At 36.3% G+C, this 27,320-nt stretch overlaps 1 protein-coding gene across 3 annotated transcripts in view; it reads right to left on the bottom strand.

Moving 5' to 3' along the window:
• DNAAF4 (dynein axonemal assembly factor 4) overlaps positions 1-26,793 on the bottom strand; it is a 64,820-nt gene extending 38,027 nt beyond the window's left edge. For 2 of the 3 annotated variants that reach the window (XM_077748270.1, XM_077748276.1), the window contains exons 1-3: positions 26,616-26,777; positions 26,112-26,259; positions 22,896-23,029 (exon numbers count right to left, since the gene is read on the bottom strand). In XM_077748270.1, coding sequence (XP_077604396.1) covers positions 22,896-23,029; positions 26,112-26,259; positions 26,616-26,738 — 405 coding nt within the window. In that variant the 5' untranslated portion in view covers positions 26,739-26,777. Of the gene's footprint in view, positions 1-22,895; positions 23,030-26,111; positions 26,260-26,615 lie in introns of all 3 variants that reach the window. The other variant, XM_077748272.1, reaches the window with a different exon arrangement.
• Between the last annotated feature and the right edge of the window lie 527 nt (positions 26,794-27,320).

Raw genomic sequence — 27,320 nt, 5'->3', positions numbered from 1 at the left:
AGAGGGAGACAAGAATCTGAAACAGGCTCCCAGCTGTCAGCACAGAGCCCGACATGGGGCTCAAACTCACAAACCGTGAGATCATGACCTGAGGAAAAGGCATACGCTTAACTGACTGAGCCACCCAGGCGTCCCTATCTAAATTTCTTTTAATTTGGAATGAATATCTGGTTTATTAAGGCATTGTTCTTTATAAGACAATCTCTATTATGAATTAAATGCAAAAATCATGAAATATTAGCAAAGTGAATTGAGGAAAATATTAAAATTATAATACTTCTTGATCAAATAGCATTATTTCTTATTTATATTAGGAAATGAAGAGAAAAAACAATATCATCTCAGTACATGCCAAAATATTAGATGATAATAGAAATAAAAGAACAATTGTTGCTTAATAAAAAAACTCATTATGTCATACTTCATGGTGAAGCATTAGAAATATTTCTAGCAAAGTCACTAAGCCAGTATGACTACTAATTTACTATTTTCCTAAAGATCGTAACTTATACAATAGAATTTTAAAGACAAGAAATGTAAGAAAATAAAATTATAAGAAATTAATTATAATTCCTTAATTATAAGGAATTATAAAGAAATAAAATTGTCATTATTTGCAAATAATCAGATTACCTAAAAGAACCAAAATAAGAAACTGACAAACTATTAGAACTATTAGAGTAAGTTCAGCAAGGCAATTGCATACAAGATCAACTAATACAAACTCATAAAAACTAACCTTCCTACAAACTGGCAATAAATGATTAGAAAAATACACTGGAAAAAAGCATTTCATTAGTGACTGGCAAAAAAACTTTTAAAATGCTAAGAATAAGCTTAGCAAAAAAGGTGTAAATCCTATATGTATGTTAAATAATTTTGCTGAGGGTTAAGTCCAAATAAATGTAGATAAATGCCATGTTGCCAGAGAGAAATCTCAATGTAAATATGTTGATATTCTGAAAATTAGCTTATAGAGTCAATGTAGATCTAATCAAAATACCACCAAAACTTCCTAGGGAGTAAGTAAATGTAAAATTCATCTGCCCCCCCCAAATATATATACATACGTACATATGTATATGTATATATGTATGTATATACGTATATGTATATACATATGTACGTATGTATGTATGTATACGTATATGTATGTATATGTATATACATATGTACGTATGTACCACAGAGGCATGAAGGAAGTGACAATTCCCATACATAAACATCAAATATAAAGCTGGACAAAGCTATTCAAAAGAACCACTTTGGAGCATAGGAAACTAACCAAAGACAGACTGCAAATGGAGAAGTGTTTGCTCTAGAATAAACGCTAAAGTTACAGGTGAGAACAGTGGGAGGCTAGGCTCGTCTGCCTGAGATTGCTCCTGACCACCCACTGCCAGCGTGAATAACGAGACTGGCAGTTCCGCCAAATAAAGCTAGCAAAAAGAACACAACAGCTTTGCTGGCAAAAACAGTGGATTCATTTCAGGGTGAGGTGTCAAAAACCCATGGATTTGGTGGATAAAAGTGATAGACTTGGTTGGGAATGAACAGGGAAAATGTGAAGGTAGTAGAGGTGCTGGGCAGGGTAAATGGCTGACTAGTCAGAAAATTAATGAAAAGATCATGTCAATGAGAAAACCACAGAAGGTCTATGATAAACTTACAGCTCTGGCTAAGTGGAAAGGTATGTATTTGTTGGGGAACCCTGAAAAATGAAAACCAAGGCAGGGTGCCTGGCTGGTTCATTTGGTAGAGCATGTGACTCTGGATCTCGGGGTTATAAGTTTGAGCATTCATGTTGGGTGTAGAGATTACTTAAAAATAAAATCTTAAAAAAAGAAAAAAAAAGAAATGAAACCAAGGAAGAGTTGAAAACTGGCTCCAACCTTGAATGTATTCTAAAACCTATACATAGACCAATCAGCAAAGAGTGATAACCTTTACCATATCATTAGCTAACAATTAAGTTATGCAGACACAGGAAAGACCCCTAAGGAAGCCAGCCTAAAAAATAAGAATTAGGGGTGCCTGGGTGGCTCAGGGGTTAAGCATCTGCCTTTGGCTCAGGTCATGATCTCATAGTTCGTGAGTTTGAGCCCTGCGTTGGGCTCTGTGCTGACAGCTCTGTGTTTCCCTCCCTCTCTAGCCCTTCTCCACTCCTACTCTGTCTTTCTTTCTCAAAAATAAATAAACATTAAAAAATATTTTAAGAAAATAATAAGAATTTAAAAACTTAGAGATTTCAGCAAATACGTACTATAAGGGAGACAAGACTGATTTCACAAATAAAGTATAGGCAAGTTACTAAAAAATAAACAGCTCTCAATAAATAAACTAACAAACAAAAATAAATAAAACAGGACCCAGAATTTCTATAACCTACTAATTAAAATGTAGGGTTTTTTTTGAGAGAGAGAGAGAGAGAGTGCTCATGCACATGAATGGGGAAGGAACAGAGAGAGAGGGACAGAGAGAATCTCAAGCAGGCTCCATGTTCAGAGCAGAGCCTAACACAGGGCTCAATCCCAAAACTGTGAGATCATTACCTGTGCTGAAGTAAAAAATTGGATGCTCAACTGACTGAGCCACTCTGGTGCCCCTAAAATGTATAGTTTTCAATCAACAATATTTCAGAAAATAATTGATAAAAACTTCTCAAATTTGATGAAAACATTAATCCATAGTCCAAGAAGTTCAACAAACCCAAAGTAAAATAAACACAGAGATACCTCTGCATACAACTTATTGAAACTGCTAAGTTAATACAAAAGCCAAACAAAGGAGAATCTTGAAAGCAGCAAGAGTAAGAGGATTCATCATATACAGGAAATGACAATACAAATAAGGTTAACGCCTCGTTAGAAATGAGGGAGGACAAAAAACAGTCAAAAGCCATGTTCAAAGCACTGACAGAAAAAAATATATAAACTATGAATTCCATGTCCAGCACAACCAGTCCTCATAAATAAAGATGAAATAAACTCATTCCAAGATAAATAAAACTGAGAGAATCTCTTGTTAGCAGAGCCGCCTTACAAGATATACTAAAAAAAAGTTCTTCAGCCTAAAAGGAAATGGCACCAGACACTAACTCAGATCCACAAGAAGGAATGAAGACTATGGGAAATAGTAAATATGTGCATAAATATGAAGAACAATACAAATGGATAAATAAAATGTGGTATATACATAATAATAGACCATTATTCAGCCTGCAATGGTTAGGACCTCCAGTACAATGCTGAATAGAATCAGTGAAAGTACACACACTTGCCTTGATCTTGGACCTACAGGGCAAGGCAAAGCTTTCATTAATTCACCAATAAACATGAAACTTACTATACATTTTTTTGTATAAGGACTTCATTAAAGTAAAAAAGTACCCTTCTACTTTTCTAATCTGTTGAGAAATCTTTTTCATTAGTGGGTGTTAGATTTCATCAAATGCCCTTCCGCAACAGTGAAATGACCATGTTTTTCCTTTACTGTGTTAATATTCTTAATTACATTGGATAATTTTCAAATGCTAAACCAAATTTGCACAACATTATCCACTTCTATCAATCAAAAGTTCTCTAGGCTGTGTGAACAGAAAACATGACTACCGTTGTTTAATCAGGGAAGGGTTTATTTTGTCACTTAACAAGCTTGAAGGGAGGTAGTCCAGTCCAAGGATTGCTGGTTTCTCAAGGCTAGGTGATTAAGCTCTTTTGGACAGTTGAGGTCCATGAGAGAATGACCATGAGATAGTATAATGCATGATATACATTATATGTATTATGTAATATTATGGATATAATGTACATACCTAATATTCATAGGGATGAACAATTAATCCATGATATACACAGTATGCCCTACATAGCATTACAGATATATGTACATGCAAAATATCCATGGGGGCTATCAGTTAATGCATGATGTACACAGAATATTTATATAATATTAATAGGCATATCGCACATGCGTTATTATGGGAAAATAGGACATACTGGGCAAGCAGAGTACAAAAGCATGCAATATATGAATTATTATATATTATGACATATGCTATAATGTGGATAAACTTGAAGACATTATGCTAAATGAAATAACCCAGTCACAAAAGGACAAATATGGTATGATTTCTATTATATGAGTTACCTAAAGTAGTGAAATTCATAGAAACAGAAAGGAAAATGGGGATTGCCAGTATCTAAGGGAAAGGGGGAATGGGGTGTTACTATTGTTTAATGGGCAGAGTGTTTCTAAGATGAACAAAGCTCTTGAGATGCATGGTGATGACGGTAGCACAACATTAAGGTATTTAAAGCCATTGAACTGTAAAATTAATGATTAAAATAACACACTTTATGTTATGTATATTATATCATAACTTAGAAAAATACATCTAAAAGATAATGCAATTCAATATCCATTTATGATTAAAATTCTCAAAGTGAGTACAGAGGTGACATACCTCAGCATAATAAATGCCATGTACAATAAGCTCACAACTAACATCATACTCAATGGTGAAAAGCTGAAAGTTTTTCTTCTACAGTCAGGAACAGGACAAGGACACACACTTTCACCACTTTTATTCAACACAGTATCAGAAGTCCTAGTCAGAGCAAGAAATAAAAGGCATCCAAATCAGAAAGGAAGAAGTCTGTCACTATTTGCAACAGACCTGCTATTACATAGAGAAAACCCTCAAGACTCCAATAAGACATTGTTAGAATAAACAAATTCAGTAAAGTTGTAGGATATAAAGCCAATGTACAAAAATCTGTTGCATTTCTTTACGCTAATAATGAGATATCAGAAAGAGAAATTAAGAAAGCAATCCCATTTACAACTATATCAAAAGAATAAAATACCTAAAAATGAATTTAACCAAGGAGGTAAAAGACTTATATACTGAAAACCATAAGACATTAATGAAAAGAAATTGGAGAAGACACAAATAAACGGAATTTTCCGGGCTCATGAATAAGAATTGATACTGTTAAAGTGCCCAAAGCAATCTACAGATTCAATGAAATCTCTATGAAATTCCAATGGCATTTTTCACAGAAATTGAAAAAACAATTCTAAAATGTGTATGGCACCAGAGAAGACCCTGAATAACCAAAACAACCTTGAGAAAGAACAAAGCTGGAGGCAGCAAGGCCCCAGATTTCAAACTATATTACAAAGCTACACTAATTAAAGCTTAAAAGTATGGTATTGACAGGGTGTCTGGGTGGCTCAGTCGGTTAACCATCTGACTGCTGATCTCAGCTCAGGTCTTGAGTTCTGGGTTGTTAGTTCAAGCCCCACATTGGGCTCCATTCTGGGCATGAAACCTGCTTTTGAAAAAATAAAAGAATGATATTGGCACAAAAACAGACACATAGATCAATGGTATAGAATAGAGAGCACAAAAATAAACAGACACATAGATCAATGGTATAGAATAGAGAGCACAAAAATAAACAGACACATAGATCAATGGTATAGAATAGAGAGCACAAAAATAAACAGACACATAGATCAATGGTATAGAATAGAGAGCACAAAAATAAACTGGTGCATATATGGCCAATTAATTTATGATAAAGGAACCAAAAATACCTAATGGAGAGAAGACAGTCTCTTCAATAAATGATATTGGAGAAACTGGATATTCACATGCAAAAGAATAAAATTTGACCCTACCTTACACCATATGCAATATTTAACTCAAAATGGATTAAAGACTTGGATGTAGCATCTGAAACCATAAAACTCCTAAAAGAAAACACATATAGTAAGTTTCTTAATAACTGGTCTTAGTGATTTTTTAGATTTGACACCAAAAGGAAAGGCAAGAAAAGCAAAAATAAACAAGCAGAATTATATCCAGCTAAGAAGCTTCTGCATAGCAAAGGAAATCATCAACAAAATGAAAACAAAAATCTACTAAATGAAATATTTGCAAATTAAAATATCTCATAAGGGGCAATATCTAAAATATATAAAGAACTCATGTAACTCAACACCAAAAATACAAACCATCCAATTAAAAAAAGAACAGAGGATCCAAATAGACATTTTATCAAAGAAGACATACAGGTGGCCAACAGGTACATTAAAAAAAAAATGCTCAGTGTCACTAAATACCAGAAAAATGCAAATCAAAACTCAGTGAGATATCCCCTCACACCTGTTAGAATGACTAGTATCAAAAAAGACAAGAAGTAACAAGTGTTGGTAAGGATGTGGAGAAAAGGGAACCTTTGTACACTGTTAGGGAATGTAAATTAGTGTAACCATCATGGAATTCAGTAGAGAGGTTCCTCAAAAAATTAACAGTAGAACTAACACATGATCCAGTAACCCTACTTCCAAAGAAAATGAAAACACATATTCAAAAAGATATACAATGCCCCACCCCATCTTTACTGTAATATTAATTACAACAGCCAAGGCATGGAAACAACCTAAGTGTCCACCGGTGGATAAGTGGATAAAGAAAATGTGGAATATATACACAATAGGGTATTGTTCAGCCACAAAAAGGAATAAAATCTTGCCATTTACAGCAACTTGGATGGACCTTGAGGACACTATGCTAAGTGAAATAAATCAGAGAAAGACAAATACCATGTGATCTCACTTTTGCGTGGAATCTAAAACAAATAAACAAAAAACCCTCAAGCTCACAGACACAGTGAACAAACTGTTGGTTGCCAGTGATGGGATGTTGGATTAGGCAAAATGTGTAAAAGGGGTCAAAAGGTATAAATTTCCAGTTATAAAACAAACAAATTATGAGGGGGGGAAAAGTACTGCTGATTTAATACATTACATTGTTTAATCAAGAAAAAATACAGACCTTTTGGCCTTTATTCTCTTGATTTCTTTAAAAACCTATGATTTTTTAAAAAGCAGTAAGTTTTTATTTAATTTTTTTCTTCCAAGTCTTCATTTCAAGTTTCAAGAAATTCAAGTTTGTTTGTTTTTTTTAAATTCACGTTTGTTAACATACAGTGTGGTATTGGTTTCAGGAGTAGAATTTAGTGATTCATCACTTATATACAACACGCAGTGCTCATCACAAGTGCCCTCCTTAATGTCCATCACCCATCTACCCCATCATCCACCAACCTCCACTCCAGCAACCCTCCGTTTGCTCTCTATAGTTAAAAATCTCTTTAAGATAGTCTGCCTCCTTCTCTGTTTTTATCTTACCGTATTTTTCTTTCCCTGCCTCTATGCTCATCTGTTTTGTTGCTTAAATTCCACACGTGAGTGAAATCATGTGGTATTTGTCTTCTTTGATTTATTTGGTTTAGCACAATACACTCCAGTTCCATCTACATTGTTGCAAATGGCAAGATTTCATTCTCTTGATGCCTGAGTGATATTCCAATGTATACACACACACACACACACACACACACACCACATTTTCTTTATTCATTTGTCGAAGGACACTACTTTTTCCATACTTTGGCTATTGTTGACAGTGGTGCTACAAACAGGGGTGCATGAACCCCTTCAAAGCAGTATTTTTGTATCCTTTGGATAAATACCTAGTATTGCCATTGCTCAGTTATAGCATAGTTCTATTTTTAACAAAAGCAGTAATTTTTAAAGTACAAGAACATATATTGTTGAGTTATAACAAATACATGTACAAAATGGCAAAGCAGCTCAAAGAGAAGGAGAGATAACAGAGTTGTAGTAAAACAAATTTGCTATATTTTACTGGAATAAAATCAGTGTTTACTTGAGGTAGATTGTTAGAATTTAAAGCATACAGCAGCCACTGAAAAGTTTTACAACAACCTATATATATATATACATACATGTATATATATATACATACACACATATATACATATATATATATACATATATATATGTCATAAAGGAGCTCTAGTTTCAGTTTTGACATGCAGAAAGCTTAGAAGTTGTTACTCGGAATCCTTACAACAACAAAAAAAGACGGACAAAGTGAAAAACAACTAGTTTTCTTGGACTCATTAGAGAAGTGAGTTGCAGGGCAAACTATTAGCCTGAAATCTGGACAGACAGGTGTATCCAAAAACACACAAAGATCTGCTTGCCTGTAGCAAAAGTAACTAGAGGTATAAACCAGTAGGAACACTTAAATGGTCATTTTGACAAAATACTGGAGCTGAAGGGTAGACTAGCAGGGGAGTGATAAGTGTTTGAGGCCACAGTCTTGAGAGGTGCCCCTATATTTTTGTGGGCTCCACCTCCAGAAACCGCATTAGGCTACACTGAGGAAGCTCTGAATATTAACTTTGGGTCTCTGGCAGAGGGAGGGAAAGCACAATTACTGTGGATTACAGAAATACTCAGAGCACTCTCCCTAACAAAGATCTACTCTCCAGAGTAAAGGACCTTGACAGAGCAGAAGTCCCTTATCTCTGCTGGGAAAGAAAATCCCTCCCACTTCAGTCTTCTTCACCCTTTCGGTCGCACCTACAGGTAGAAGAAAACAGTGTGTAGTCAGGGATCCAAGAGAATAGACCAGGAACACTACAGTCAAGGAAGGGAATAGGAGGCAGCAGGGAAAAACGGTCTCACTGAAGGAAAACTTGTAAAGATCACAGCCCCAAGATGTAGGCCCATGAAAAAAACAGTATTTAACTGAAAGTCTATGAATGCTTCTCCTCCCTTATAATTTACTACCACACCAACAGGGTTCCAGGATAATGAGAGTAGATTATATAAGAGGGAGTCTTATGAAAAAGACTCTCACAGAAGAGGAATAGATAGAGAAGCCCAGAGTCAAAGGGGGAGTTCAAAACACAAAAAAGACTTGAGAGGCCTTTGAAAGGCCTCTGATACCAACAGCTACAGTTAACATTAAACATAGCCTAAATCCTAGCCACATTATTATCAGCCTAATAACCTGTTTCTACTACCTGATATAATGTGTCCAGCTTTCAACAAAAAATTGGCCAGGCATGCCAAAGGCAAGAAAAACAATAATCAACAGAACTAGACTCAGATAGAACACAAATATAAGAATGATCAGACACAGAATTCAAAATGACTGCTTAATATGTTAAGGATTCTAACAGAAAAAGTAGAAAATGTGCAACAATGCCAGGTGAGAATATCTTAAAGTATTATCTTCCACATGTGGCTGTGTACAATTCCAACAATGAATTACCTTAAGAAAGAAAATTAAAATACTAACTCAATCTGAAGTTTAATAAATACAGTTTAAAATTTTTTTCTTGAAAGTTGTAAATTTTCGGTATTATTTAATAGTTTGTTTATGTTCTATAGAAATAAGAATCTGGTGTTTAGAATGGCACAGGCATCTGTTACAGCCAAAGGGAACATATAACAAAACTGATATCCTTTTATTCCCTTCTTACTGTGAACTGAATCATAGTCCCCAAATCCATATTTTGAAGTCCTAACCCTCAAATGTGACAATACTTAGAGACAAAGCCTAGAAAGAGGTAATTAAGGTTAAATGAGAATATAAGGTTGGGGCCCTAATACAACAGAATTAGTGTCCTCATAAGAACAGACACCAGAGAGCTTGCTTTTCCCCCCTCTCTTTCTCCATCTTTTGAGAACTCAGCGTGTAGGCAGTTATCTGCAAGTCAGGAAAAGGGTCCTCACTGGAAACTGAACTGGCCCCACACCAAGATCTGGCCTTCCCAGCCTGCAGAACTATGAGGAAATAAATTTCTGTCATTGAAACGATGCACTCTGTGGTTTTTTGTTATGACAGCCTGAGCCAACTAAGACAGTTCTCTTTTCCCTTTGGTAGATTTTCAAAATAGGTGAGTGAAAAGGGCCCAAAGAAAACAGTAAGAGCTATAAGGAGAGCCAATGGCTAATTAATTCACAAACTAAAATTAAAACTCATGAATTATAGAGAAGAACTTGTTCAGCTTTGCAACATATTTGGACATAGGCTAATCTCCCTTTCAGTTTCCCTAATTAAATTAATATCTGGACTTACTATAAAAAAGCGTAAGAATCTGTAAGTAACTTGGAAACGAAACACGTAGACAAGGATATGAACAAACTTTCATTATACTAGTTAGCTCTTTCTCTCCTTCAAAGAAGCTATGTGGTAGAAAATTCTCTCTTATGCTATATGGTTCCACAACCCATCAAGATTTGTTTGGTATCTTTTAAAGATTCAGCTTCAGCTTAATGATGAAGAAAAAATTTTTAAGCCAGTACCCAAATTTACTACACAGACAGAACAGACATATTTAATGTTATGTATGTTACAAAGTTCCCATTTGACTAGCCTTCAAATTCACGGAACAAAACTAACAGAATAGAGGAAGAGAAGAAAATTATTTCTAAAACCAGATTTGGACTAATGAAAATCAGTTAATATATACTTTTGTATCCTACCCTTTATACTACTCTTTCTGCTCAGTAATAATCTTGTTCATTGCTGATAAATGACTTTTACAATCAATTTCCTTTTTAGAGATGCCTAATTGAACCCTGCTACTTCCATTTCAGAAGACTGTGCTGATGAGAAGATTAATAACCATCTAATAACTTCAGTTCTTTGAATTTTTCTCTAAACAAAAGTATTTCTGCTTCCACACTCTGTTCTTTCCAAGTCTAACAAATACCCTAATGGATATAATGAATGAATGAATGAATGATGAATTTTAACCACACGTTTGGAAAGGATGAAAAAGTTTGAAGTAAACAAAAAAATGGACATATGTATGGTTGCTAAAAGTTTATTTTGACACAGATGCTGTGAATCTAGAATATGCTTACATAAAAGGGAAGCAGTTCAGCACACTTGACAAAATGTATAGTTTTTTTTATATTTATTTATTTATTTATAGCTTATTGTCAAGTTGGTTTCNCCCTCCTCCATGCCCATCAGCCCCCTTCCCCTCCCCCCCACCCCATCTGCCCTCAGTTTGTTCTCAGCATTCAAGAGTCTCTCATGGTTTGCCTCCCTCCCTCCTCCCCACTATTTTTCCCCTTCTTCTCATCCATGGTCTTCCATTAAGTTCCTCCTAATCAAAATGTATAGATTAGAAAAGCAGTGACAGAGATACTGTCTTTTCTGATGATTATCTGATAATGGCTAAAGTTAACTTATCATATGCTTAGAAATTTGGTAGATTTACACAGAAAATAGTAAATCCCTATTACAGCAAAGAGAAATTAAAAGTAGAAAAAATAATCATCAGAAAGTACTAAGTGTTGCTTATTTAAAAAATTTTAATGAAAAAAATACGTATTTATTATTGTGAGAACACAGAAAATACAAAAGAAAAAAATCACTATGATCTCACCATCCATTTTCTATTCATTTTTTAATTATAAAAAAAGATTTTATATAATGACCTTTTCAAACTGTCAGATAACATATGGATGTGTTACAATAATAACTGAAATGAAAAAGCTAATCTTTAAATCCATATAGAATTACAAGGGCCCCAGGAGAGCCAAAATATCTTGAAAAGAAGAAAAAAAAACTTGGAGGGCTCACACTTCTTGATGACTATAATCAACAAAATGAAAAATAACAAGTTTTGGCAAGGATGTAGAAACATTGGAATCATCACATATTGCTGAAGAGAATGCCAAATGGTGCAGTCATTATGGAAAACTGTTCGGTGCTTCCTCAAAAAGTCAAATGTAGAATTGTAGAATTACAAATGACTCAGCAATTCTACTCCTCGGTATATACGCAAAAGAATTGAAAACAGGTATCCAAAAAAATAAATAGTAAGTGGATGTTCATAGCAGTGCTATTCACAATAGCTAAAAGGTGAAAAGAACCTAAATGCTACCAACTGATGAATGAAGAAACAAACTGTGGTTTATCTGTACGGTGGAGTATTGTTCAGCTATGAAAGTCTCACCTATTTTACAAAACGAATGAGTGCAAAAATATTATGCTAAGTGAAAGAAGGCAGATACCAAAGGTCAGATACTGTATGTGAAATGTCTGGAATAGACAATCCATAGAGACAGAAGGTAGACAGAGTGATTTCTAGGGACTACAGAGGAGGATAGAACAGTGAGTGACTGCTAATGGGGATGGGAGTTCCTTTCTGAAGTGATGAAAATGTTCTGGAACTACATAATTATGATGGTTGCATAACTTGTGAAAAAACCAAAAGCCACAGAATTATATACTTAAAGAGTGAACTGTACAGTGTATGGGAAATCTCAATAAAGCAGTTATTTAAAAAAAAGAAAAGTGTAGGCCAAATGATGGCAGAAGAGAGGAAAAGACCCAGCAAAAATAAAGGTTCTACTCACCAATATCTGAAAGAATTAAAAAGGAAGGGAAGGAGAATGGGTGGCCTTCAAAGATACATTTCAAATTAAAATGGAATTGAGGACCAAATCAAAACCACAATGAGATACCATCTCACACCCATTAGGATGGCTACTATCCAAGACAGATCATATGTAAGGCCAAAAAAGTCATAAAAGAGATAAGAATATTCATTAGCTCAAGCATATTTTCTGACAACAATTACATGGACTTAGAAATCAGAAACAAGGAAAACAAAAATTCACAAATATGTGGAGATTACACAACATACTCCTGAACAACAAATGGGTCAGAGAAGAAATCAAAAGGGGAATCAAAACATAGATCGAACAAATGACAATGGAAACACAAAATAGCCAAAACTTATGGGATGAAGCAAAAACAATTTTAAAAGGGAAGTTTATAGAGATAAACTCCTACTTTAAGAAAAAAGAAGGATCTCAAATAAACAACCTAACTTTACACCTTAAGTAATTAGAAAAAGTAGAATAAACTAAACCCAAAGTTAGTATAAGCAAAAATATAATAAAAATCAGAGCAGAAAGAAATGCAACAGAGACTAGAATGATAATAGAAAAGATCAGTGAAACTAAAAACTGGTGTTTTGAAAATAAAAATAAAATTGACAAGTAATGTAAGAACAAAGGAGAGAAGACTCAAAAAATAAAATCAGAAATAAAAGGGGAGATATCACAACTGATAACACAGAAAAACTAAGGATCATAAGAAACTACAACGAATAATTATATGATAACAAATTAGAAAACCTAAAAAAAAAATGGATAAATTTGTAGAAATGTACAACCTACCAAGACTGATTCATGAAGAAAAAATCTAAACAAACCAATTATAAGAGAATGAATCAGTCATCAAAAACCTCCCAACATAAAAGACTCCAGGATCAAATGGCTTCACTAGTAAATTCCACCAAACAGTTTGAAAAGAATTTGATACACATCATTTTTTAAAACCCTCCAAAAAACTGAAGAGGGGGAACACTCCCAGACTCATTTTCTTAGGCCAGCACTACCCAAGTAGCAGTCAAATAAGAACACTACATGAAAAGAATACTATAGGACAATATCCCTGATGAATATAGATGCAAAAATTCTCAACAAAATATTAGCAAACCAAATTCAACAGTACATTGAAAGGACTATACATCACAACCAAGTGAGATTCATTCCTGGGTACAGGATGATTTAATATATGGATATCAATCACTGTCATACACCAGTTTAACAAAATGAAGGATTAAAATCATATGGTCATCTCTATAGATGTAGAAAAGCATTTAACAAAATTCAACATCCTTCCATGATAAAAAAAAAACTTTCAACAAATTAGGTCAATATAGAACAGAGCTCAAAATAATGAGGACCATATATGACAAACCCATAGCTAACATCATACTCAATAGTGAAAAGTCAAAAGCTTTTCCTCTAAGATCAGGAACAAGACTAGAATGTCCACTATCACCACCTCTATTCAACACAGTACTGAAGTCCTACCCAGAGCAATTAGGCCAGAGAGAGAGAGAGAGAGAGAGAGAGAGAGAGAGAAAGATGAATAAATAAATGTCCAAATTGGAAAGGAAGACATAAAAGTGTCTATGTTTGCAAGTTACATACAGAGAAAACTCTTAAGACTCCAGAAAAGAAAAAAAAAAACCTATTAGAACTAAAGAACAAATTCAGTATAGTTACAAGGCACAAAATCAATATTAAAAAATCAGTTGCATTCTTACACTAACAACAATCAGAAAGAGAAGATAAGGAATCTCATTTACAATAGCATAAAAAAGAATAAAATACTGAAGAACAAATTTAACCAAAGAGGTGAAAGATCTATACAATGACAACTACAAAATGTTGCTTAAAGAAACTGAAGATGACACAAATAAATCTTTATGGTTTGGAAGAATTAATATTGTTAAAATGTCCATACTACCCAAACTGATCTACAGATTCACTACAATCCCTATCATAATTCCAAAAGCATTTTTCACAGAAATAGAAAAAATAATCCAAACATTTCTATGGAACAAAAAAGATTCTGATTGGTTAAAGCAATTTTCAGCAAGAAGAACAAAAGCTGGAGGTATCCTAGTTTCTGATTTCAAACTATATTACAAAGCTAGAGTAATCAAAACAGCAGGGTATTACCATAAAAGCAGACATATAGATCAGTGAAACAAAATAGTGAGCCCAGAAATAAGCCTACGCATGTATTATCACTTAATTTTTAACAAAAGCATGAAAAATGTACGAAGATGAAAAGACAGTCTGTTCAGTAAATGATACTAGAAAAAATGAGTATTCACATGTAAAAGAAACTGGATCCCTACCTTACACCACACACAAAAACCAACTCAAAATGGATTAAAGACTTGAATGTAAGATCTAAAACCTAAAACTCGTAGAAGAAAATATAGGTGAGAAGCTCCTTGACCTTGATTTGGAAATGATCTTTTATATTTGACAACAAAAGCAAAAATAAGGTGGGACTACATCTTAGGAGCTTCTGCACAGCAAAAGAAAACATCAACAATATGAAAAGGTAATGTACTGAATGGGAGAAAACCACATAGCCAATAAGGGATTAATATGCAAAATACAGAAGACTCATATGACCCATATACCTCAACAGCAAGAAAATAAATAAAAACTTTAAAATGAGCCAAAGACCTGACTAGGCATTTTTCAAAAGAGGATATACAAATGACTAACAGGTTTATATATCCAAAGGAAATGAAAACACTATCTTCAGAAGATGTCTATACTACAATCTTTACTGAAGCACTATTCAAGACAGCCAAAATATAAAAACAATCTTAAGTATCTGTTAATGGATGAATGGATTAAAATGTGATATACGTATATGTATGTATACACACATTCATTCTGTTCATTATACACACCCAGATATATACATACTATGATATATTATATATAATATATATATTGCATGGTATCATTTATACATAGAATTTTTTTAAAAAAAACTGAACTCACAGAAACAAAGAGTAGAATGGTGGTTGCCAGGGGTTAGGGGTTATGGAAATGGGGAGGAGTTGATAATAGAATACAAATTTTCAGCTTATTATAAATGCAGAGATCTAATGTAAGGATAACTATACAAAGTGATATATGTGTTAATGAACCTCACTATGGGATTCCTTTCACAATGTATATGTATATCAAATGTTCACATCACATACTTTAAATATATTAGAATTTTGTCAATTATACCTCAGTAAAACTAAAGAAAAAAAAAGCTTAAAAAAAACCAAAAGCCACCATAGTACATTTTGAACAACAAACAAACAAACAAAAACACATATATTTGGTCTGTAAAACTCCTCAATAAGAAATATCAAAGACAGAGGTACCTGGGTGGCTAAGTCAGTTGAGCATCCAACTTTGGCTCAGGTCATAATCACGTGGTGAGTTTGAGCCCTGCATTGAGCTCTGTGCTGACAGCTTAGAGCCTGGAGCCTGCTTTGGATTCTGTGCCTCCCTCTCTCTCTGCCTCCCCCCTGCTTGAACTCTGTTTCTCTCTCTCTCAAAATTAAATAAACATTAACAAATTTTAAAAAAAGAAATATCAAAGATAGAAAAGGTGAAAAATAAAATTCAAAAGGAATAATGATACAAAAACTGCGTATACAAATAGCATAATTAAGTGTCTTATGATGGTAATAGCTGTTAGTAACAAATAACATAAGAGAATGAAGATTTCACACATAAAGAGTAGGTCAAGGAGTTAGAACAGGAGATAACAAAAGCACAGAGCCCTAAAGATGGGTTTATAGGGAAAATGATAACTATGTAAAAGCAAGAAACAGGATTGTGAGAAAGTCAATAGGGTCAACAGGGTACTGATGTACACTGAAAGGAAAGAAGATGCAGAAAAAGGAGGGGCTGGGCGGGATACAAAAAATGTTAGGAACATTAAAATTACTATTAAAAAGCAGAATAAAAGTGGCCAAGTAGTTCCTTGTGGTATTTTTGTACATTGTACACTCTTTCAATAAACAGCATATGTGGTTTCACAGATAAGAATTTTTTCTACTATTTTAGATAGAGACAGAGGGCACAAGTGAGCAGGAGAGAGGTACAGAGCTGGGGTGGAGGCAGAGAGAGAGAGAGAGAGCGAAAGAGCAAGAGAGAGCGAGCGAGCAAGAGAGAGAGAGAATCCCAAGCAGATTCTGTGCTATCAGCGAGGAGCCTGATGCAGGGCTCAGGGCTCAATCCCCGGGCCCTGGGATCATGACTTGAGCTGAAAGCAACCCCTATGGATAAGAGCTTTTTAGGGCACTACAGTATAATCTAGACAACTCCAGAGAGCAACTCATACCTCATCTGCATGATTAGACAAAATTGTTTCAGAGGTTGAGATTTCCAGGTTTCATCTTTAAGAAAAAGACGGAAGAGGGCTTCAGGGCAAGATGGCGGAGAAGTAGGGAGCTCTGTGCATTTCGCTCACACCCATCTCTCAAACAGAAGGCCTGAAGCTATAGGACACTGAGCCACAGGAATCTGGGAAGGGAGAGACAGAATACACAGGAAAGGCAACCTCATAAGTGCATGAGTGTGAACTGGGGAAGATAAAAGCAGGCTGGGACCCAAGACACAGAGGGAGGGGAGGGAGCCCCCCTCGGGGGCAGCCCAGTGAGTGGAGGGGAAAAGAAAGAGTGGCTGAAACTACTCATAGAACTGTCCCTGGAGAAGAGAAAAACTTCAGCTTGGAAGCAGTGTTTTTAGTTCTAGCTGGGTTGCTGACTTTGAACTGGGTGCCCCAGGTCCTAGACGGTGCCTAGACTTGAGCCTCTACTACAAAGCTGTCATCATCAAGACAGTATGGTATTGGCACAAAAACAGACACATAGACCAATGGAATAGAATAGAGAGCTCAGAATTGTACCCACAAATGGATGGCCAATTAACCTTTGACAAAACAGGAAAGAGTATCCAATGGAAAAAAGACAGCCTCTTTAACAGATGGTGCTGGGAGAACTGGACAGCAACATGCAGAAGAATGAAACTAGATCATTTTCTCACACCATACACAAAAATAAACTCAAAATGGATAAAGGACCTACATGTGAGGCAGGAAACCATCAAAACCCAGAAGAGAAAGCAGGAAGAAACCTCCTTAACCTCAACCACAACAATTTCTTACTTGACACATCCCCAAAGGCAAGGGAATCAAGAGCAACAATGAACTATTGGGACCTCATCAAGATAAAAAGCTTCTGCATGGCATAGGAAACAATTAATAAAACTAATAGGCAACTGTCAGAATGGGAAAAGATAGTAGCAAATGACTTACTAGATAAAGGGCTAGTATCCAAAATCTATAAGGAACTCACCAAACTCCACATTCAAAAAACAAATAATCCAGTGAATAAATGGGCAGAAGAAATAAACAGACACTTCTCCAAAGGGGACATCCAGGTGGCCAAGAGACACATGAAACGATGCTCAGTGTCCCTCATCATCAGAGAAATACAAGTCAAAACCACACTGAGATACTACCTCACGCCAGTCAGAGTGGTGAAACTGAACAAATCAGAAGATTCTAGATGCTGGCAAGGATGTGGAGAAACAGGCACCCTCCTCCATTATTGGTCGGAATGTAAAATGGTGCAGCCTCTCTGGAAAACAGTTTGGAGGTTCCTTAAAAAAATGAACAGTAGAACTCCCCTATGACCCAGCAGTAGCACTGCTAGGAATTTACCCAAGGGATACAGGAGTGCTGATGCACAGGGGGACATGGACCCCAATGTTCATAGCAGCACTCTCAACAATCGCCAAAACATGGAAAGAACCTAAGTGTCCATGAACTGATGAATGGATCAAGAAGATGTGCTTTATCTATACAATGGAATAGTACATGGCAATGAGAAACAATGAAATCTGGCCATGTGTAGCAACATGGATGGAACTTGAGGGTGTTATGCTGAGTGAAATAAGTCAGGCAGAGAAGGACAAATATCATATGTTTGCACATATAGGTGGATTAGGAGGAACTTAACTGAGGATCATGAGGGAGAAGAAGGAGAAAATAGTTGGGGAGAGGAAAGGAGGCAAATCATGAGAGACTCTTGAATGCTGAGAACAAACTGAGGGCTGGTGGGGGACAGCGGAAGGGGGGGTGATGGGCATGGGGGAGGGCCCTTGTTGGGATGAGCACTGGGTGTTATATGGAAACCAAATCGACAATAAACTATTAAGAAAAAAAAAAAAGAAGAAAGCACCTCATACTTAATCCACCTAGGTTAAAAGTTCAGAGGGCAAAAGTGAAGTAGTACTTCCCCTGAAGTAGAAAACAAAAAGAAAACTCAAAAGAGAATAGGCAATCTATAAAACAAAATAGTAAGTTAGAAAAACTAGGCAATAGCAGTCAAAACTGTCAAAGAGAGCATGTTTCAGAAGATTCGTCTGGTATCTATATTCCAAACTTTCATTAATCACCTCAAAACCTATACTTCTGCCTCAATCTCTTTCGCTCTTGCTCCGTCACCCTAATAACAAAGGATTAACTAACTGTGTCCTTAACAATTTTCCAAATACTTAGTTATTCCTTATTCCTGCCCTCTAGTGTCCAAAGATAAAATATCCCACAGGGCACCTGGGTGGCTCAGTAGGTTAAGCATCAGACTCTTGATTTGGGGTCAGATCTCACAGTTTATGAGATCAAGCCCCAGTCAGGCTCTGTGTTGACAATGTAGAGCTTGGGATCCTCTCCCTCTCTCTTTGCCCTCTTCACTTCTCTCTCTTTCTCTCAACAATAAATATTTAAAAAATATATCCCATTATTACTTAAGAGTAATTTTTTCACCTCTTCACCCTCAATCATCATCATTAATCTCCTCCCTTGGTTGTATTATCAACTTCTCCTTCACTGGCCTCTTTCTTCAACATACAAATATGTTCAAAGTCTTTCCATCTTAAAAGTACAAAAGCTCTGCCTCTACTCTACAAGCACTTCATGCTCATTAGCCAGAATGAACTTTTCCAAAATACAAACCCAATTAATTTACTATTCTTGCTGAAAATCCCTAAAGTGTGCCCTATTACCTTCAGGAAAATTTTCACAATATTAAGATTTTATTTCTGACCAACAAATGTTCCCTCACTGTGCCACTTTCTATCACGTGCTTATCCAAGCTGTCTCTAATTTTTCCATTTATTCCCTAGGTACCTGTGACTCATTCTCCAGTACTGGGCACAAACAACACTGCCTCATATTTCCTGCCCATACTCTCAGACTGAGATACCAGTCTTTTGTCAGTGTTCTCTTTTCATCCTCCATGACCTCTTGTGCATCCTGCAATGTGATTTGTTTTTCTTGCTATCACTTTCTCTGTACCATGAGCAAACTGAAAGTGAAGACTGACTTGTTCAGCTCTGTAGCAACACCTTTCAGAGTATTCAAAAAATGACTATAAAATGAATATACAATAGATAAGCAGCAAAGATACCAAAGAGCTGATGCTGTAAACTAAGTTTGAAGTGACAAATACTTCAAAATTCATCTGAACAGGTGTCAAACTGATTATCATTTCTAATAGCATCTAAAGCAATTGTTTCATGGGGCTTACAAGGCAGCCAACAAAATAGCCTGTCTTCCACTGGGCCTTGTTATATGTGGATGTGGATCATCAGCCTAAGGATAAAAAAGACACAAAGAAAAGGCAGTGCTAAAGATGATGAAGACAGATGGAATCGGAGCCTTGACTGAACCATATCTGATCACTGGTTTATTGCTGAACTTTTTCTGTGTTGTGAGTCAAATTCTCTTTATTATTTAAACCCTAATATTTTAAATTCAAACTGAGTAAAGTAAATTGCAAAGTGGCCCCAAATTCCTCCCATCCCTAAATGCATGTCCCTTTACAATGTGATTTAATCCCCCTTTCCTAGAAGAGGTGTAATCTATTTCTCCAGCCCTAGAATCTGAGCTTGCAATATGACATATTTTGGCTAATGGGACACTAGTAAATATGATACAGCAAAAGCTTTGAAAATGCTTATACAGTTAGAGCCTTCCTTTTCTTGCTACCAACAACCTGGACTATGAAGTAAAGAAAACTGGGCTAGGCTCCTGAGAATGAAATACCACATGTAGAGAGGCGACTGCTCTTCCAGGCAACGCTTCAGACACTTGAGTGAGGCCTAGAATATCCAGGCATAACAAATCCAGCCCCAGACCACAAAAAAAATGTCTCACCAACATACAGGATGTTGAGAAATAAGTATTTGTGCCTTTAAGTCACTAAATTTTGGATAGTTTATTACACAGTGTTATTGACTAGATGTTTGTGTGTCCCCAAATTTATCTGTGGAATCCTTAATCACCAGTGTAGCAATATCTGGAAATGGGCCTTTGATGAAGTAACTAAAGCTAAATGAGATATTAAGGGTGGGACCCAGATAGGACAGGATTAGTGTTTTAGTAAGAAGAGACACCTGATTTCTTTGTCTGTCTGTCTCTCTGTCTGTCTCTCTCTCTGCCAACTGCAAACCAGGAATAGACTCCTCACCCAAAACTGACTTTGTTGGACCTCGATCTAAGACTTCGAAACTCCAGAACTGTTGGAACTGTCTGTTGCGTAAGCCATCCAATCTGTGGTATGTTGTTATGGTAGCCCAAGCAGACTAATACACCACAGTGAACTGACATTATAATGAGTCTTAGCACCAGCCCTGTTAATTATTTTTAAAAGATTACTACTAAAAACTGTTCTTTTTTTGAGATGTAATTCAAATTTTAAGTTAATTTTTGGTTTAAGCTATTAACAGGTTGGCTTTTGTTGTGTCTTCATCTACTCTTCTTGAACCATGAACAGTCTCTTCTGAATGTCTAAGATGAGACAGAATAAAAACAGTTGCATCTATCCATCAAAATAGAACTTTGCTACTGTCACAGGGTACTAGAGCAATGTATTCACATTAAATCATTCAAATATTTGAACACCTACTATTTAACTTGGCAATGGCTATAATAAGGAAGAAAGAAAACATAATCCCAACTCTGAACTCTACTTAAGGAAGGAGACAAATAACATGGACAATCTGTGGTATAGGCTATAGACTTATTATAGGTTCTATTCACTTTAATATAATCTACAGCTTCATATTTTATACACTAACACCCCTAAAACCACCTTTCCAAATACCAAAGTCAGGCTTTCAGGTATCAGTATATTAATATAACTTCAAGATATAGCATGGTGGTACTGCTAGGTTTGTTATTTTACCAATACAGCAAAATGTATACCATTATTTAACTATTTAATTAGCTGAATAAGTATTTATCTGTTACCACAAATTTTATATTATTTTGCTTATATTTTTTAAAATTCAGGAAAATGTTAAAATCAAAAGGCTGACATTAGCAATCACACAATAAAGAAAAGATGGAACTTAAGTATACTGAAAGCAGGCATCTTTGATCAGCTGACCATGTGTTCAATTTTCAAGTAAAAGACAAAGCATATGACCATTAGCCATATGTCAAGTAGAAGGAATGAAAGAAGTGGAGAAACGTTTGGAATTATGAACTGTTCATTATGAATACAACAGTACTAATCCAAATACAAAATAAGAAACTCGGATCCACAGAGCTCTTCAGGAGATGCTAGTTATAGATTCCTTAATCATTTCAAGATGTCAAAATGAGAATATGAAGTAAGAATTTACTTGTAAAAATTAGTCAGAATAGGTAAAACTATAAAGACACAAAGTAGATTAGTGGTTGCCTGGAGCTGAAGTGGATGGGAGAAATGGGGAGTGATTCCTGATGGGCATACAGTTTCTTTTTGGGGTGATGAAAATGTCCTAAAATTGATTGTGGTGATGGTCGCACATCTCTAAATATATGTCAAACTCATGAATTGTAAGCTTTACATGAGTGAGTTATATGGTATGTGAATTTTATTTCAGAAAATAAATTGCTGATTAAAAGCTTTAACTTGAAAGCCTCAACAGTTAAAAAAAAAGATATTAATATGTCAATATTTAGTGTTTTTAACTAGGCTGTTTTTTATTTTTTAATTTTTTTAAAAGATTATGTATTTATTTTGAGAGAGCAAGCAGAGGAGGAGCAGAGAGGGAAACACAGAGAATCCCAAGCAGGCTCCCCACTGACAGCACGGAGTCCAGAGCCTGATGCAAGGCTCAACCTCAGAAACTATGAGATCATGACCTGAGCCAAAACCAAAAGTCAGACGTTTAACCAACTGGGCCACAGAGGCACTCCTAGACTCTTATTGTCTTAAATAATCATGTCTGTTATTCCAAGATTAAAAAATAAGTAAAACACTTCTATCATACAGCCTTATAATTTTTTTTACTACCTTGGAAATAGAACATTCTCCCTGAAACAAGTAAATCTTTTGTTCAACCTTTATACCCTCCACTTTCATACAGATTTTGAGGAGTACATGTAAGTGTAGATAGCCTGCATAACATAGTAAGTCTTGTAACCAAAGCATGAACAAAGATGCAAGGAAGTACAGTGATTGGAATAAATTATCCTTACACAATTTACTATTATCTCTTTAATTAGAGGTCTTTCCTATCAATCTGCAGCCTACCTGCATCATAACATTTAGTGCATATTTTTGATCTTCTCGCCTTGCTGCAGCTTTTGCTTCTGTAGCTTCTTTTGCTCTTTCTTGTGCTTGTAAAATAGATTTCTCCCTTATTCTTTGCATCATCTCTTTGTCAACTAAAACATAAGAAATATCACTAAATTAGGATTTTGATGAATGATTTGTTAAGGGGAAAACTGTCCACCATACTGATCCAAGATGAGATTTTGGGGGGACCCAACTTCACACGGAGAAATGAAAACATTTCTCAATATTAAACTGGCCAAAAAGCTAACATTAAAAGGTAAGCAAGCAACTGTAACAGCAATAAATTACTACAGAGGGAGATAAAGACAGGGCGGGGTGGGGGGAGGGGATGAGAGAAAGTAGGAACAACAGAGAGGGATGAATAAGATGGGGAATGATGATGAGAGGGACACAGAGGGAGAGAGAGGTAATGGAAAGAGAGACCGGGAAGAGGTGGAGAAGGGGAGGGGACAGGCGAGAGGGAAAGAATACACATTTATCCCCCCTCCTTCTCTGTCAAGAAACCAGGGCTATTTGCTTATAAACCTAATCACAATAAATCATCACTATGAGGTCTCCTACAAGAGGAGGGTTTTTTTGTGGTATACTAATATGTGCTTTTTCATTAATGCATTAAATAATATATAGCAACAAGTGTAATAAATACTAAAATTCCAAAGTGAGTATACAAAATAAAGTATACTTGTGATATAAATGTATTTGTGACATTTGTTGACACAACTGTTGTTTGTTGCCTATATTCATAACTGAATGGAATGCTAAATTTCAGGTGGAGGTTAAATAAAAAGTAATGAATTAGGGGCATTTACTTTCAAATGTCCCCTCTCTGTAAAGAGAGGTTTGCTACTATTCTTCCTTTCTAATCTTATATTGTAATCCACTTTTGCCTGCTATTCAAAAAAAGTATACAATTAATTTAAAAATTTTTAAGTCTATTTATTGATTTGGTGGGGAGAGAGAGAGAGTGAGAAAGAGCAGAGCCCAACATGGGGCTCGAACCCACAAACTGTGAGATCATGACCTGAGGCAAAATGATGATGAGTCAGATTTTTAACTGACTGAGCCACCCAGGCTCTCCTGGAATTTTAACTTAAAAAAACCTGTCTTAAAATGAAAAAGGAGGGGCGCCTGGGTGGCGTAGTCGGTTAAGCGTCCGACTTTCGCTTAGGTCATGATCTCGCGGTTTGTGGGTTCGAGCCCCACGTCGGGCTCTGTGCTGACTGCCAGCTCAGAGCCTGGAGCCTATTTCATAGTCTTTATCTCCCTCTCTCTCTGACTTTCCCCTGCTTACGCTGTCTCTCTCTCTCTCTCTCTCTCCTAGAAGTAAATAAAAATAAAATAAAATAAAAAATGAAAAAAAATGAAAAGAAAAAAAAAGCATGGAATTTTTACTCATTCAAGATCTTGACTAGGGTTTCGGACTCAAATTAAGCCTGACGCCTCTTCCAACTCGCCTCCTAGTTACTAACAGAGTGGAGACAGTTGGACCAGCTTCAGGGGCAAAATTAATTAAAAGAACCTACTTTCACGTCTAAAAAATGAAAAATATACCAAGAAAGAACTCATGGGGAAAGAATGGAGCAAATATGTTTTGAATAGTGAGGCAGGCTTGGCACATGGACTGTAGTTGCATATACTTTATGTAAATCATCATATTTTTAAAGAAATAATTTCACTGAATTGCATGTGTAACTGAGTTTGATTTCTAAAGGAATCTCAAACCTGGTTCCTCAAGTAAAATCAGTGTTCATTACTTGTTACAAAAGCTAGTTTTAAAACTGTTTTGATTCATCTCAGAGGTTGGCAAACTGTGTCCAAATCTGACCTCCTGTCTATTATCCTCCAGCATACAAGCTAAGAATAATTTTTATATTTTTAAATAGTTGAAAAATCAAAATAATATTTTGTGATATATAAAAAAGGTAAATTCAAATATCAGCGTCAATAAGTATGAATGGGCTATTGACTGCTTTTGAGATCATATTGCCCATAATATTCAAAATACTATCTGGTCCTATATAGGAAAAATTTTATTAAACCTTGGTTTAAATGGTCAAAATGTGGAAGGGGTGAACCATATGACCATGAAAAAGAAGAATCAGGTAGATACGCAATGAAAGCAGATGTAAAAAACAAAGAGGAAGATCATGGTTAGGAAAGAAAAGAAAACTCTTCAGTTAGTCTGGCAATCACTAAAAAATTAAAGTAACCTGAGTATGGCAATCTACCTTAACCAGTATTTTCTGAGCTGAATATCAGACTTCAGAGAAAAATCTACCTGGTCCTGGGGATTACAAAATTAAATTCCACTGCAAGATACCAACAAAGGATTAATATAAAGAATGGCATCCACCCATTCTCAGTAGTTCCTACCCAAGGTTTAATGCCAGAACCCTAAGGGAAATTTCAGGCAGTAGATATAAAGCCCTAGGATATATTACAACTAGAACGAGGAAGGACATAGAGGTAAAGCAGTAGAGGGCAATTACTGACCCACAAAACCAATCTTGGCAGAAGTACAGAGTACTGATTAAGAGAACAGAGAACAGGGGATCTCAGCTTTGCACATTATAATCCGTGGAAAGCTGTTTTGAAACTATCAATACCTGTGACCCACTCCCATAAACTGATTTGACTGATCTAGGGTGAGTTTCAGACATCTGTGTTATTTAAAAGTTTTGTAGATAATTCAAAGTCACTGCTCTAGAGTCAAACTGCTAGGGCTCCCGTTCCAATCTGCCAGTTACTACTTGCCTGACCTGTGACAATTATTCAACCCTTCTGTGCCTCAGTAGCGTAACCTTAAAAAAAAAAAAAAACTGGTGGGGGAGGAGGGAGGTAACTTAAGTAACAGGGTGTCCCTAGGATTACCAGATGTGTTAATGTCTATACAAAATAAGTACTCAATAAAGATCATATCAAGAGCCCTTAGACTCTGAAGGTACAAGCATCTGCTTGACAACTATTACAAATGTGTTCTAACTTTTGAATCATTCAGTCTTTAGGCTATTCATTTTAAGTGGCAGCTGAAGCACTGTATCATTTAAATCATATTCATGTTCCTATTTTTTCTTCTACTAGAGAAACAGCTGTTTTGAAAAACAGTTTTTTAAAAAGGTATAAAATACAAAAAGCACAACCAGATGAACACCTTTGAATAAAAAAACTTACCACCTGACACCGAAAGGGTTTCCCACATGGCCACTTCTTTTTTATATAAGGTGAATATAATAGTGTCATTCCCAATCTTGGCTTTGCTGTTCTCATCATCTATGGGCGCATAGAGAAACACTTCGAATAAAAATGGAGGAAAGTTGACCTATTCAGAAGGGGATAAAAGAAGGGTAATTTAGTTACACAAAATAAAGACTAAGCCTTTAGGAAACACGGGATGGAGGCCAAAATAATTTTCTTAGATGCCTGCTATAAATTTACTCGAGGTCGTAAAGGATTAACAAGGCATATGAGGAAATCCTGGATAAAAATAAGCTCTGATCTGATGACATCTGTCTAAAGATGAGGTGTCATCTAACGGGATTCGGTTTTAAAAAAAATAGGACTAAATTTTCGGACGCTTATCTGCAAGAACGCGCCTGTGGAGTGTACACCGCAGCGACCGCCGAAGCTTCGGGACACGCCCCCGAGGATCCCCGCAGGCACAGCTCGAGTTCCTACCTTTAGATAGTTTTCCGTGCAGAACACGTCCGCGTCTCTGCCGCAGACGCCTCGGAGGGGCACAGAGATAAACACCGCAGTCTTCGTCTGCTGCCAAGTGTAATCGCTAACCTGCAGGGGCATCTCTGGAGGCTGTAGTACCCGAGGATGCGGCTGGTTAGGACGAGCACCTGCTCCGTTGCTAGGGAAGCCTGGGTTACCAAGCGCCAGCCCTTCCGGGTCAGGCCGGGCTGCGGCGCCCCGCGCGTTCCCAGCGTGCCCCGGGCGCGCCCTTGCGACCGCCCCGTAACCGCCTCGTGAGCTCCTCTTGTGACTTCCCGGGCATCTTGGTGCGAGTGATGCCACTTCTCTGGCCGTGAATCACCAAAGAAATAAGCCTTCGTCTTAAGAAAAAAACCTTGCTCTTATGAATGGAAAAAAAAAAAGTTCCCTTACGGGAAAGAGTGAACTGTAGGAAACAGGTGCGAAGCCCACGTGTCTTGCAGCCCTGGCCTTTTGTTACGGTGGAGGCTGTCAGAGCATCATTTGGTGTTCCTGTTTTGGAAATCTCCTGATCATACCAACATCTTGGCCTGGGAGCTTGGCCTTACTATTGTAGTGATCCAAATTCAATCAACCTTAAGGCCACCAAAAGGATGTTGGTGGGGTTCACTCCATGGTTTGAGACCTAGGGAGAAATGGCTCTATGACTCATTCGCCAAATGC

The sequence above is a fragment of the Crocuta crocuta genome, unplaced genomic scaffold (genome assembly GCF_008692635.1).
Source record: "Crocuta crocuta isolate KB4526 unplaced genomic scaffold, BGI_CrCroc_1.0 scaffold130, whole genome shotgun sequence".
Lineage (NCBI taxonomy): Eukaryota > Metazoa > Chordata > Mammalia > Carnivora > Hyaenidae > Crocuta > Crocuta crocuta.
This window is presented reverse-complemented; position numbering and strand designations above follow the sequence as displayed.